We start from the raw sequence: 14858 nt of genomic DNA on the forward strand, positions 1-14858 counted from the left end.
GGTAAACCTGATAAACAATCTCTGCATAATTTGATGGTATTTCAAGGAGCTACTTGTAAAAAGGCCAAATGACTGTCCAGTGAGGTGAGCGACTGTCACAGTCAGCACTCTTTGGTTTCTTCGGGTCAAGTGCAGGGTCCAACTCGAGAGCAGCAGAACCAGATGTAGCATCGTGTTCTACTGTGTTCTCATGTGGATATCATTCTCATTCCTGGTGGTCTCCTGACGTAAACTGTTCTGTTTCTGCCACTAATTTTTGTTAGGAGCTCATTAGCATATAAACATATTTTCCCATCCACTGTGAAAGCCTGCTCTGTCTGTGCCAACTACAAGACTATGGCCTTGTTTCCCCTCGTGAGAAGTGCTTTAGAGCTGCTCCTCATCCTCTGGGGACATTACAAGAGCTTCTTTGTTTGACAGGATTTTATTTTTGCTGTCGTGCTCCTTGCCCCTGTCCCCTTAGAACCCATCAGTCCAGCTGTTATGTGACACTGACACACCGTCTCTTTGCTTGACCCGTCTGACATTTTCATTTCACTCCGATGCTGTTTCCTATTATCGCAATGCTAGCAAGTAAACAATGTTCCGCAGAGACATGCAGAAAAACAAGCTAATTTCCTTAAAAAAAGGAAAAATCCACCTGAGTGTCATTTAAACACTGATTCAATCGAAGGATGCAGAAATCTGACGTTTGTACCAAGAAGACCTGAAGAGTTGAAATAGAGCAAAATCTGAAAAATGTTCTTTAAATATTTCTACATCCTCAAAGTCTCTGATTATTTCCAGGTTTACATGAAAGTAGGACAAAGCTCTGACGTGATGGACCTCATTCTATGTCCATCTACCATTCCACCTCCCTGTTTTGTCCAGAAAGACGTTAGAATGAATCCCTTCTATGAGTCATTGTATCGAGGTGGAGTAGTTTGCTAAGAAACATGCACCAGTGTCAACGCCCAGTTCATTGCTCCTACTTTTAAGTGCATCTTGAAAAAAATGAAATAGAATAATTTTTATTGATCCCCCATTGGGGGAAAATATACATGCCACAGCTACGGTGGCCAGGAAGTGCAAAACAAATTTACAAGTGGCGAAACAAACTCCTGAAACACTTTTACAAGTAAAATCAACCGATAAGGGAATGTACCAACTCTGGGATTGATTGATGTGGTAACGGGGAGCGTCCAATAAGAGTTGTTGTTGTCGTTTATGGAGTTCATGGTGACCCAAGATGAACAGCTACAGAGGGATGTTTTTAAGGGGCATGGATCAGACAGAAGGACCAGACATGCTGCAGCAGTGCATCAGATGTTTTAATGAGGGACACTTGATGACATGATGTCATGTTTACACGATGTTCACATCAGCTTGAGGTCTCTGAAAAGCAAACTGAATGAAGCCGGGTTGTACCTGTGCTAATCGGCTCACAACAGGCAAAACATCCCTCTGTCGCTGTCCATCTTGGGTCACCATGAACTCCATAAATGACAACAACAACTCTTATTGGACGCTCCCTGTTACCACTTCTGGTTCAGTCCCAGAGTTGGTACAGTCCCTTTCTGGTTGATTTACTTCGGGAGTTTGTAAAAGTGTTTCGACGCTTGTAAGTTTATTTTGCATTTCCCGGCCACCGGACACAGCAGCATGCAAGAAATATAGAAAAAGAAAGTAACGATAATTAATTAATAAAATAAATATGTACACAAGATGACCAAAAAAAAATACTATTGAATGAAAAAAAATCAATATTGACACTTAAAAAGAAAAAGACTGTGCAAATTTGCTGTGCAAAAATGTAAGCATGTGTTAATTTTGAGGTCAGCCAGTGGTGCTGATGCTGTTCAGCCTTATTGCATTTGGGAGGAATGGCCTGCGGTGACGCTCCTTCTTGCAGCGAGGATGTCTCGGTCTGCTGCTGAATGAGTTACTTAACACCCCCACAGTCTCTCAGAGGAGTTGTCCATGACGGATGTGAACTTTGCTGACATCCTCCTCTCACCCACCTCCTCTATGGAGTCCAGGGAGCGGACCAGGACGGAGCCGACCCTCCTGACCCGTCTAGTCAGTCTCTTCCTGTCTCTGTCTGGGCTCCCTCCTCCCCAGCAGAGAAAAGAGCTGATGTGTAATGTAACACTATCTGTAATTCACACACTGGACTGACCAATAATTAAACTATATGCAATGTTCTTCAGCTCAATTCAGAAATTTCTAAATGTGTTAAAGTGATTTTATGGGTCTGAATGAATCGTATAATGTTATAGACTGTATGTGCACAATACCGCCCACAGGAATCGTGTGCTGCTGCTGGTAAATGTGTCACCCCCGCACCCAAAGTCCACCCTCTTCCTCTGTGTCATATACCTTTGTGAGTTTATGTTTAACCTGCTGCAAGGTTAACCCGTTATAGGGCACTCTTTGAAAGACTTGGGAGAGGAATATTTCAACCCCAGGGTGTTATTAAAGTATATTTCAAGATTTTTATTTTTTTTTACTTTTGTGACTTAAAATAAAAAATGTTGCAAATCAAGATTAATAAAGTTATCATATATGGTAACCTGCCCGTCTACAGTTTTAAAAAAGGAATATAAAATAAAGCAGGATCTTTTATAAAGTGCCTGGAACATTTATTGTAGTGATATTGGCACGAATATAAAAACCAGATCAAGGTGCACGTGGTTCTTCAACCTCAAGGAGAGGAACAGGGCGGACATGTTGAACGCCCAAGGAAGTTACCAAATATGGTCACTGGACCCATAAAGGCTCGACCGTGACAGCCAGCTGACGAGGAATTCCCCGGAAGTCCACATCCACCCTAAAGCGAAGGCAGGTGCAGCTTCATATCACATCATGACTGTGCTAAACAGACTGGAACTCATGTCCTCTGACTCTATGAATCTATTTGTTCATTCTGTGTTTTCTTTTCCATTGTGTTGATGTCTTTATATTCAATACTCAGTGAGCTTTTGAATTGCCCCTAGTGGATAAATAAAGTTATTTGAATTGAACTGAATAAAGGGTTAAGGTATAATCCTCACCCTCTCAGTGTCCCAGAGATAAACCATGACGTTTGGGTTCAACCAGTTTTTATGACAGTAACTTGTTAAACCCAGTGACTTCAAAACCTTCTATCCCACACTTTAAACCCAGAAGCTATTAAAAGGTTTGTTTTGTCACCATAGAACCTACTGAATGACAAAAATATGTCCATAACATACACTAAACTGGATTTTAAATTACTAAGCTACAACCAAATATCATCAGCATACAGTGAAATAAAGTTTTGACAGATTTATCATGACAGCATGAACTTTTACATTGAATTTTGTGAATCCTAGGGAGGATTAAGTGGTGTATAGATGATGGATGGATGGATTTCAGAAGTGAACTGTAATAAAATGGGTTAAACACGACAACATTTGTATCACATGTTTACATTTATCTGTTTTGCACTTGACTTGTTTAAACTTTACAGTGATAAAGTAGATAAAATAAACATTCGGCCACCTATTAAACCCTTAACAGTTTCTCTGAGGTACCCCACCAAAGGGATCAATAAAGTTCTATCTAATCTAATCTTTAATAAAGTAAAGGAAGACATTTTGTCCCCATAAAAATAACCCCCTAAACAGATGTTATGATTTAAAACAAAAATGATTGTTGAAAATCTTGAGACGTTTTCTATCTGGATTAGAGCGATCCAATCAAATGTTGCTTTGGAGGACCAACATAACAGTGGGACGGATTACCTGATCCCGGGTAGCAAAACAGGGGATTTCCAAATTCAGACTTTTGTAATCCAAATTAAACCTTTTGAAAAAGTTCATCTTGCAGATATATTCTTTACATTCACAGGTGAGTGCGTACAAACCTTAAGAGAACAAAAGCGTTCATTTAAAACAGGAGGGCAGTGAGCTTTATGATTTATTCCCCGTAGTATTGTGCAAGACAACAGTTTCCATCTGTCCTATATTTTCTACCTCTGTGGGTTTTCTGGCCTGAGGCGAAATACAAAGCTTTGACTAATCATGTACAAAGAATGCAGTCTGACAGTCATGTCCAATGCTGCTGGTGACAAACTCTGATTCAGCTCCAGCACTCCTCCCTCCCTGCAGGGTAATTAAGTGAAACAGTAGTTCTCTGTTCAGTCTTGCACTTTCCTGAATCATAGATTTCGTAATTTATGCAACACTCGCTTGTGCAAACAGATTCACTCTTAGGCCGTGTCCAAGTATTTTTATAAAACAGTTTTCTCTTTGTATCTTTCCCCTGTGGGGCCCGTTCAGTCCTCGTGGATCAGAGCCACCCTTTGGCAGGTAGCATCCAGCCAAAATGCAGAACTAACAAGCGTTCTTTTGTTCCTGCTGAACAAGTATATCGACTTTCTGTTTTATTCATTTATTATTGTCTCTTTGCTATTTATTGTTGTTCCTGTGCGATTGTTGCACAGATTGATTGTTTTATTGCTGCAGAGCAAATTATCCCACGGGGGGTAATAAAGACTCCGTGAACCATGAACCTTTGTTTATACGCAACAACTTCTAGGGTGAATAAATACATACATAATCTGCTGTTTTACATCTCTGACACTTATATGAACATTGCTACCTTTACCACCTCTGCAGCAACACTCATACTGTTACTGGCAGCTGCACATACAGTCATCCTTAGATGTATTCATCCCCTTCCATTACAGAAAAGGCAAAATTCACAATAGCCACTCACATAACTAGAAACTGGAAAAAGTAATAATAAATAAAAAATTGCTAAATTATAATCAAGTGAAATAACACATTGCTTTTGAATTGTGGTTGAAAAGAATAATTAAAAAAAAAAAAAGCAAAACTCTCCCGGACAAATTAGAGCACTTTGCTGATGAGCAGTGGACCAGAATACCTGTCAACAGGTGCAGAAGTCTGGTTGAGAGTTACAGAAAACACCTGATGGCAGCGATTGGCTCAAAGGGTTGTTCAACTAAATATTAGCTTACGGGTCCCATCATGCATGTTTTTTTGGGGTTTTTTTTATATTTCTGTTGAACCACAATTCAAAAGCAAAGTCATGATTTTCACTAAATTTTTATTTATTATTACTTTAGTAAATTTCAACATATTTCAGCTACAGCTTCCTTATTTAATGAGAGGGTATGAATAAATGGGAGGACGACTGTAATCTGCTGCTTTCGCCCACCCATGGTTTTTGTCTTTTCTTTTTTCTTTCTCATTTTTAATGTGTCCACCAGATTGCCCCTCAGGGATAAATAAAGTTTTTCTGATTCTGATAAAGAACTTTTTCTGCCAACGCATCAAATGGACAGCAGGACAAAGTTACAGTTAGTGTAGGCAAAAATAGGACAGAACTACACTGGACTGGTTGCCAAACAAGGACGAGTAATGGCAAAGTAGTCCAAGAAATGGCTGATTTATTAGAGATGAGCACAAACTCATCATCTTGCCTGATTAATGGTGTTCCCTCAGGACTACTAGACTTTCTAATATGACCCCGGGGGGTTGCAAAAGTCAGAAATGCTAAACTTCTGCACACATGTTAAAGTTGTCGTCATACGGGTCAAATTAAGAGAAGTGTTAATACGCTGGCTTCGACAGTCTTTTGCAACTTTCCGTAACCAGCAGTGCGTCATTCAGGCTCACTGCATGCAGACGAGGAGGTGATAACGTTTCCCACAGGCTTTTACTATTTGGACGTTTTTTTTTTTTTTTATCAGTTCACGTTAGACTTCCTCGATCAGGCACGGAAGTCAGTTTGGATCGGTGACCTTTCCTGGCTGACCTCGAGTTCCATGAGTTGGAGGTTCTCATCATTCAGGAAACGTTAATAAACTCAGCAGATAACACCCTGAGGGTAGCGCGCGGCTTCGTCTTTGGAATTCGTCCATCAGTGAGAGTAGAACTGTCAGGCTTCTCTGTCTTCTTTGTTTGTTGTCTTTGGAAACTCTTCAAGCCTAATGCGTTCAAGCAAGTGTGTGTTTTTTGACATGCTGCTGGGAAAAGCTAAACCAACATCCGACTGTGCTGCTGGCACCGCAGCTCTTTTTTGAAAAACGATTCCCAAACCTCGTCTGACGATCGTACATGTGGGACATTTATCTGCTGCGCTGAGCAGGAAACAAGCGGCGCAGCATAGCGGGGAGAGTTTGGAGAGCTGATAACAAGTTGATAGTGTCCACTTCATCTTTTCAGCAGCCTCTGTTACCACATCAACACACTCAGGACTGTGTGCCGCCCTACGTAAACATCACGTTACTGCACGTGGCGTCACCCGTGGAGGAAGAAGAGCTTTTATATTTGGCAATATAAAATTGAAGGACCTACGCGTAAAACAACTTTTTGATAAATTGATCAATTAAATCTCAGATCAGTTGATGGAAGCTGAAACCATCTAAGGCCAGTTATGTTTATTCGGAAGCTACTGGGGATATAATGTCAGTGTGTGATATAAAAGGAGTGGCGTAGTTTTCAGACGATTGAGCTCACCTGTTTATAAGCCGTACCCACTGACTTTAAAAAGAAAAAAATGTGTACATATACAGGCTGCACTTGTCTATAAGCTGCAGGTGTCCACGTTGTAACATGAGATATTCACACAGAAAGATTTTATAAACTATTAATTAAATACGTACCGGTAACATACACCAATAAGTACCATAAATGCTTTTTTCCGAGCAGTGCCTGTAACACGGCTGGTTAAAAAAAAAAAAAATACAGTCGCCTACCAGGAAAAGTCATTGATCGCTGTCTTCATCTTCCTCCTGAAAACCACTAAAGTCGGAACTGAACAGCCTCAGAACTACTTCGTCACACGCTTCCTCAGTCTCTCTTTCGTTGTCGCTCTCAATGTCCCTTTTTCATCTAATAAGGAAAAATCAAGGAAGCCCTGATTTGCACAATTTGTTGCATATGTACTTTTTGAAGGATTCAAGCAGGCCTTGAGAGACTGAACTCAGGGAGATTGAACCGGGTCAGATGGAGTGAATGCAGCTACATACACACACATAATGTACACAGATAATGGTACCGAGCAGTACCTTGCACTGATAGGCATACCATCCCCCTTCGAAGTAAGAGCAGCATATATGGCAGCTATTCAGAGGAAAAGTACTGATATCCAGATGTTTGTAGGGAGGTTTTTCTTTACAGGGCGCGGATGCTGCAGATTGGATGGATCGTGTGCCAAGAGGACATATCTGAGCACCAACGTAGGGAGAGCGAAGTTTAAACCACAGCTCCTCCACAACCAGATAGCCATTCACGTTTGCCAATTTAAATTAAATGTCTGTTTAGAAGCCAATTGCTTTGCATCACATTTACATGAAGCTCTATCCATTGCTGGGGAAGTTGGTTACAGATGAACAGCTCGCTGACTGTAATTTTCTGAACCAGTGTTTTGATCCTTGATCAAGTAGAAGACCGCTGTTTGGTAGTTTCTAACCACTACATCCCACAAGACCTGCTGATTTGGAAATGCTCTGACCCAGTTGTCTGGCCATCACTATTTGGTCCTTGTTAAATTAACTCAGATCCTCCCACTGCCTCTTTGCCCTGCTTCCAACTCATCAACTTCAAGAACTGACTGTTCACTTGCTGCAATTTTGACAAGATAATCGGTGTTACCGTCTTTCCCTTTCAGTGGCTGATCACAATCATCACGCTGTACTGACACGATCTTTCTGGTATGTGTGGCTATTAGTGTTAAAAGATATCCATTGTTTTTATCTTCACGACATAGAAACATCACAGGAAAAGCTATATTGTATTAAAAAGTGTGACAAATCTTGCAGTTGTTCTAAAAATGAAAGTTATGAAGCACCGTTTGAGGAAATATACGACCAGGAAACTCGTAGTGTCCAAACAGAAGGACTTTATTTGTTATATTATGACTTTTGCACACAGTTCTGACTTTGGGGCCCTGCAAACGTCAGAAATAAACACGGTGGCATCGAACATTAAGAAACTCACAGAAACCAACACATGCTGTAATATACATCAGCATTCACCTGTAATGCTGAATTCTTCTACAGAAACAAATAGTGAACACATTTCTTCATTCATCCATCATCATCTATACACCGCTTAATCCTCACTTGGGTTGCTGGAGTCTATCTCAGCTGACTCAGGGTGAAGGCAGGTTCACCTGGACAGGTAACCAGTCTATCACAGGGCTACACTTAGAGACAGACAACCAAGCACACTCACATTCACACCTACGGACAATTTAGAATCACCAATTAACCTCAGGGTGTTTTTGGAGTGTGGGAGGAAGCCGGAGAACCCGGAGAGAACCCACGCTGCACGAGGAGAACATGTAAACTCTGGGTGTCCTCAACCACGACGTGAACTGGTGATCTTCTAGCGGTGCTAACCACCGAGCCACCCTGCAGCCCCACTTCTTCATTTTTTTTTTCCTTTTACAGAATAAAGATGGTACAAAAAATACATATAACACTGACAAAAAATATACGACCAGGTGACAGCTGAGCTGTTCTGTTACTTTACTATTTCACACTTATGCTGCCAAAATGAAAAATACAATCTTCCTGTTCCAAAGTCAACATACAAGTCCTAGTGTTCCAAACCTGGTGTTTTTTTTAAGATGTATTTTTTCTTTTTTTTTACTCATGTATATGGCTGGACTTCCACACAGAAGGCGATCATAGCATATAACATGATTCCTGCTCTCTCAGTGTTCTCACAATTCAGTCTGTGCATTATCATCAGTCTAAACAGGGACGGCACATCCTAGCTGCATGTTCAAAACCAAGCACACACACACACACACACACTCCTACTCTGACACAATAAATAGATGGCTTTAAAAACATGCAAAAATAAGTACATCTTGTAAATGGCTGAACAGAAAGTAAATGCATTGAAAGACAAACACTGTGAAACCACAAGACAAACAAGGCAGAGCGGCGCGGGAGCTCCACAGCGTTTCCCATGAATGGCAGAACAAAGAGGCTGATCTTGTACTTAAGGAGACTGGAAATCAGTCTTCATTCCATCAGCACTAGAAAGCTTTGGAGTCTTTAGAAACCATAGTAGCCGAGACTTGTCACAACAACAACAGCAGGAGAACTCCTACAAGAGCTTAAGTGCTCTTACAGTGTGGCACCTGGAGCGTGCACACCTGAGAACTTAAGGTGTTCATTAAACTGGTTCACGGGATCGCTGGCTCAGTTTCCAACACTGGCACAGACCTACAGAACCTGCTGTAGAAGATGGTAAAGATCCGCTTTAACCCACACAATCACAAAGTCACACACACACGGATCTACATGCATCACATTCCTACTGACACTGACTGACTGGTGAATAATTTGACACTGTGTGTGTTTGACGACCACTTGTCACATGCAAACGAGTATGTGCACAGTATTAGTTCATCTTCTATGATGCTAAGATATTCAACACAATAACTTTAGGAAGTTTAGTTGTATGAGCCTGATGGAGGAGAACCTATCCAGAACAACAACATGCACCTATTTTTAATCACATTTTTGCAGGAGAGGTGGCATAGCATAATCATGCTGGCTAGCTTTGCAGTGTATCACAATGAAAAAAAGACGCATCTGAGAGTTATTCAGATTTCATTTCATGGATGCACAGTCGGCTTTTCACTTGCATCCTCATCACAGTCAATTTGAAAGCACAGGATGGAAAACAACATAAAATAAAACCTGAGCAACCAACACACACTGATCACTGCACACGCATGCTTTATGTGCTGAAGTTGGACAGCTGGACGCAGAAAGTTAAGACAGAGGAGGTGATCCTAGAAGTAAAAGGCTGAGTCGACTTTATCGTGGTTTTTGTGATTCCTATCTGATAGGTTGGTTGATGTGACACAAAGCACTCATTGACACAGTGTAGACAATCCAGAAGTGTAAGCTGCACATCACAATAAATTGGCTTTGCCAAGAACAACAACACATTACCGGTAAGAACTCTGCTGAGGCCTTCACGCTGCCACATTTTACAAATGTTGCCAAGGTTGCACATCAAATATTAAGAAGTGTACTTCGCCCTGCTGCTCTCTAGCTCTTGTCTGCCTCATTAATACACCAACATTCCTGCTTCAACATTTCCCAGTTTGCTCTTCAAAATAACATGGGAGAAAAACAAGCTTCTCCCAGCAGACTTCCTTAAAATTCACAAACTCAGTTGAGACTTTGAGGAGGTCTTTGTTGCACTTTGGACACACAGTGCTTGGCAGGGACGGCATTGTGGCTCAGCCAGCTGGCATGCTGCCGCATGGTAACTCTCACTTGTCTTCCCAGTTGAAGTGAGACTTTGCCTTTCGGTTGATCCTTTCCAACGTGGGCCCCGAGGCAATAATACTGTGTTCCATTTCACAGCTGCGATGCGTGAAGAATATACAGAAGAGTGCAGATGTTGGTGTTGTTCTCAGTCACAGCTGAATTTAGGCGTCATTCTGGGACAGTGAGAAGACAGAAGAGAGCTCAGCGTCTGGACACTAACAAGAACCTACAACCAGTGCAGCTGTAAAGGCTGAAAGCATGGCGGTGCTTTGAACTATTATCATCCATCCATTTTCTTGGATCCATTTTGTGTCACTTCAAATAAAGGACTTGGGTGCCCTGGAAGCTCAACAGGTTGAGCGGGCGACCCATAAACAGGCCCTAAAGTCCCCGATGCAGCGGCCTACAGTTACTTGCTGCATGTCCTTCCCCCACTCTTCTCCTTGCTCGCTTGTCTTCCTGCCCACTAAAGCTGATAAATGCCAAAAAGCAATAATAAAGGACTTGTGCACAAAGTCCATTTTTACACAGAGAGAGAGAGAGATAACTATGAGACCAGTTGGGTAAGACGAAATCAATCTGGGTCATTTATGTTTATGGGAGTCACCGGAAGCTGCTCCTATCAACGTGTTTATAAAAAAAACATGTAAGAAATGGAAACTGTGTGATGTGAAAGGACACCGGGTGATAAACCCAGCAGGAATCATGACCTCTGCAGGTCCTTCCAAGTTTTCTTTTAGTGTCTTTCGACTGATTGTTTTGGCAACTCTACCACCGCAATGAATGTGTGTGAACGGATAACTAGAGTGTCTAGACAAGCGCTATTTGATTATCAGTTATTATCAATACCACACATTAGTCACCCCCGAAACTGTGAAACGTTCCTTTAAAGACAGCGTGAAAGGAAATGCACCATGTGTGAACGTCCTCGTGCAGCTCATTAGACACTGCAGTCTCATAGTTACCTGCAATGGAACCATTTCCACATTTCCATTTGGCTGAAAGAGAAAAAAAATAAGATGCTGTTAGAAGCTGCAGCCTGATGGGATGCTTCTAACAGGACCAGAGGTTGTGGGTTCAGATAGCAGGAGAATCAATTCATTCAGTGCAGAGATGAGTTAACGCAGAGATTAGTGCAAAAAAAAAAAAACAAAAGTTTAATATAGGCAAGCTTGTAATGTCATATAACACTTTTTTTTTCTTTCTTTGATCATAAAAACAAACTTCTGGCAATCATTCATTAAAGCTGCTCTGACTGGACGGTTGTTTCCGACTTTGCCCGACACAGAGGTGGTTAAACAACAACTTTAACATAGCTTCCTCTTTATGCCCTGCACTGCTGTTAATCATCCTAAACAAACACATTCCACAGCAGGGAAACAGTGGGATCGAGGAAGAAGGGAAGCATGCGCTGCACAGTTTCGATCAGAAGTACCTTCGGGTCTGTGTCTGACCAGATCCAGGCTCCGTTTGCCATCTTTTCCAAAAAAAAAAAAAAGAAATGAAACTTTAATTATTTTGATGTTGTAAGAAATAGATTGATTTTTTTTTTTGGTTGATTTGATTTCCAGATTAAGAGTGACTGACGTATGAAAATCCATCCATCATCTATACGCCGCTTAATCCTCACTAGGGGGGCTGGACTCTATCCCAGCTGATTTAGGGTGAAGGCAGACAAACAAGCACATTCACACCTATGGACAATTTAGAATCACCAATTAACCTCAACATGTTTCTGGACTGAGTGGGAGGAAGAACCCGGAGAGAACCCACGCTGCACGGGGAGAACATACAAACTCCACGCAGAAAGATCCTCATCCGGCGACCTTCTAGCTGCGAGGCAACGATGCTAACCACCGCTCCACCTTGCAGCCCAGAAATCAACATCGACATGACTTGAATATCCTTGGCTCATATATAATCCCACTGTACCTTCCTGCATGCCGCTGTGCTCCTTACCTGTAGCTGCTAAACTGGTTGCAACATAAAGGAGCTACACAAAAACAAGAAACACATTTTTGCTCACCTGCTGCTTTTTCTGGAGACGCATTCGCAGGTAAACGATGACCGGCACGGTGACGTTCAGTATCACAGAAATCACCAGTAAAATCTTCAGGTTCAAGATGTCTGCTCACACAGAGACAAGAGAACATTTCTGTAAGTGTTGCAGGGAGAACATGTATCTCTGCTACAGCCAGAGTGGTTCAGCTGAGATAAAGGCAGCGATAAGGTTAACGGAGCTCAGAGCTGAGGGCTGAACCCGGGTCTGGAGGCCGCTGGAGGGGAAACTGTTGGAGCTCAAATGCTGCTAAACTGGAGCACTGCTGTCACTGAATCTCAAGCAGTTGGAGTGTTTTTTTCACTCAATCAGGGTGTGAACTACAAGGGAGCTTCGCAACTCCTAATAAGCTCCAATGAAAACACGATTTGTAGAATTCTGTCGCACTAAAACATTGACGATGTGCTATTTTGGCATTTCTTTGTTCTGTGTCTTCATCATCATTGATCAGCACACGTGTTGTTGTGCACACAGTGTCATCGTTAGTGAAGAGCAGCTAATTTCTCTGGCATTCGGCTAATAGGGACCCTTTTTAAACTACTAAAACAAACCCAAATCTGCACATTTTGATGAAGTCAAACACTTACTGTACCTGTGTCACGTGTATCTGTTGAACCTTTGTTGTACTTCTGTGAACCTATGAGCAGATGCAAAAAAAAAAGTTCATCAGTACAACTGTAAACTCACAGCGTATGACCAGGAAACTACTATTTAATTATCTTGTACAATCTTCAAATTTTTTATTTATTTTTTTAATCACAAGGCAAAAGAAGAAAACTACAATCAGTGTCTTTTTTTTGTGGTAAATGTTTAGACATTCTCACCAAATTGCAATCTCATTTCACTGATTGTAAAAGACGAAGCTCATGCAGAAGGAATAACAAATCTTGTTTCTGCCACTGGAAAACCTTGCATTCATATATGCTGAGCTGCCAATGCTGTATCATGCTGCGCTCGAAATCACATCAACACATGCAATCCAGCTCGGAAACTAAGCTCTCCTCCTCCTTAATTAGAGCGACATAAACCAGACAAGCATTTGTGAGCCAACCTGTAAGTCTTCCTACCTTTGCTTTTGTAAAGCTTTTCTAAAAGCTGTTTTACTTTGAATTAGAATACAATTTGCAAAATGAACATCCTGCTGCATTGAAGGAGAGGTGAAACTAGCCATCGAGACCATAAACTCATGAGGAAAATGTTTACTGAGGTAGTAAATCAAAAAAGAAGCAGGTTCATTTGCTCATACACTTCTATACAGTCGAAATGAGAGGAGTCGCCCCCTGCTGGCTGTTACAAAGAATGCAGGTGCTTCATTTTCCAGACACAGAGGTTAATCTTTTATCTACAGTCTGTGATGTGAAGCAGGATTACTGCTGCCAGCTGTGCCTGACGAGGGAAATTATCATCGATAATGTACGATTAATGCTTTATCGCTCTCTTTAACTTTGTGTTTTATTACTGCTTTTATCTGAACAGCCCAGATTAGCTGTGTTGGTTCAAAGAGTTTATTAGTTTCACAAAAGAAAAAAAGGCTGTAAAATTGTAAGATGCTTGTGTTTTTCTTTTTTTTTTCTTTGGGTGTATTTTAATATGACCTTAACCAAGTGTTTTGTCCCAGCATGCTACGAGGCTGGAGTTCAAGTGCAGGATCAGCGTGAATCAAGGCAAACAGTGCCTGAAAAGAAAAGAGTGAAAAGCCACGAAAAAGTGGAATCGTGTGGGAATTGAAACGTGGGTGAAAGTCCTGTGACGCAGGCCAGTGGAAAAGAAAAGGCCAAAAATAATGAAGAATCTCACAATTCTACAGTTTTCATTGTGAAGCTAATACGTCTTTGTGCTGTGGACCAACGCAGCTGTTACACACTGGAGGATGAGATTACGGTGATCTTTACAAAAAGCACTATTGTAGTTTTCTGATTTGCATGACCTGATAAATTCTCGTAGATTCATCGTAGCAACTGGACTTGCTTGAGTTCCTTGAAGACATTTCAGCTCTCATCCAAGAAGCTTCAACAGTTCTGACTGACTAGTTCCAGATACTTACATCCTTAAGGAGCCATTAACACCTAGCCACAAAAGACCTTAACAAACCCCATTGTGGCAGCACAAACGACTCACATAACGAGGAGGAGGAGCAACAAACCCCCAATTGAAACCAAAACTCAGGTGTTAATGACTCCTTAAGAATATCTGAAAACTCCCAACTAGTCAGTCAGACCTGATGAAGCCTCTTGGATGAGAGGTGGAACGTCTTCAAGGAACTCAAGCAAGTCCAGTTGCTACCATTAATCAACCACGACCTGGATGACTGAGAGTCTTCACAGACATTTTCCTGATAAATTCTCCTGATTTCTTTCCTTAAGAGTGTCACAGTTAGAACTAAATTCAAAACGGTGGTTACACTCTTGACTGGAACTTCGTTGTTTGAGTTTTTTTCAAACCATAAATGAGTATTCTCCACGGTTACTGTAAACACAGCGACCATGCAGTCAAATCAAAGTTCCATTTAGATGTCTTACCCCTGCC

The 14858-nt window shown here is 41.4% G+C and overlaps 1 protein-coding gene across 3 annotated transcripts in view; it reads right to left on the bottom strand.

Moving 5' to 3' along the window:
* Positions 1–8405: 8405 nt before the first annotated feature.
* LOC103358652 (uncharacterized) overlaps positions 8406–14858 on the bottom strand; it is a 21326-nt gene continuing 14873 nt past the window's right edge. Inside the window, exons 8-12 of one of the 3 annotated variants that reach the window (XM_008283699.1) lie at positions 12925–12969; positions 12300–12400; positions 11709–11750; positions 11239–11271; positions 8406–10446 (exon numbers count right to left, since the gene is read on the bottom strand). In XM_008283699.1, the coding sequence (XP_008281921.1) occupies positions 10435–10446; positions 11239–11271; positions 11709–11750; positions 12300–12400; positions 12925–12969 (233 nt within the window). In that variant the 3' untranslated portion in view covers positions 8406–10434. The other 2 variants (XM_008283700.1, XM_008283698.1) reach the window with 2 other exon arrangements.

This window comes from Stegastes partitus, unplaced genomic scaffold, assembly GCF_000690725.1.
Source record: "Stegastes partitus isolate 25-593 unplaced genomic scaffold, Stegastes_partitus-1.0.2 Scaffold324, whole genome shotgun sequence".
NCBI classification, from domain to species: Eukaryota; Metazoa; Chordata; class Actinopteri; family Pomacentridae; genus Stegastes; species Stegastes partitus.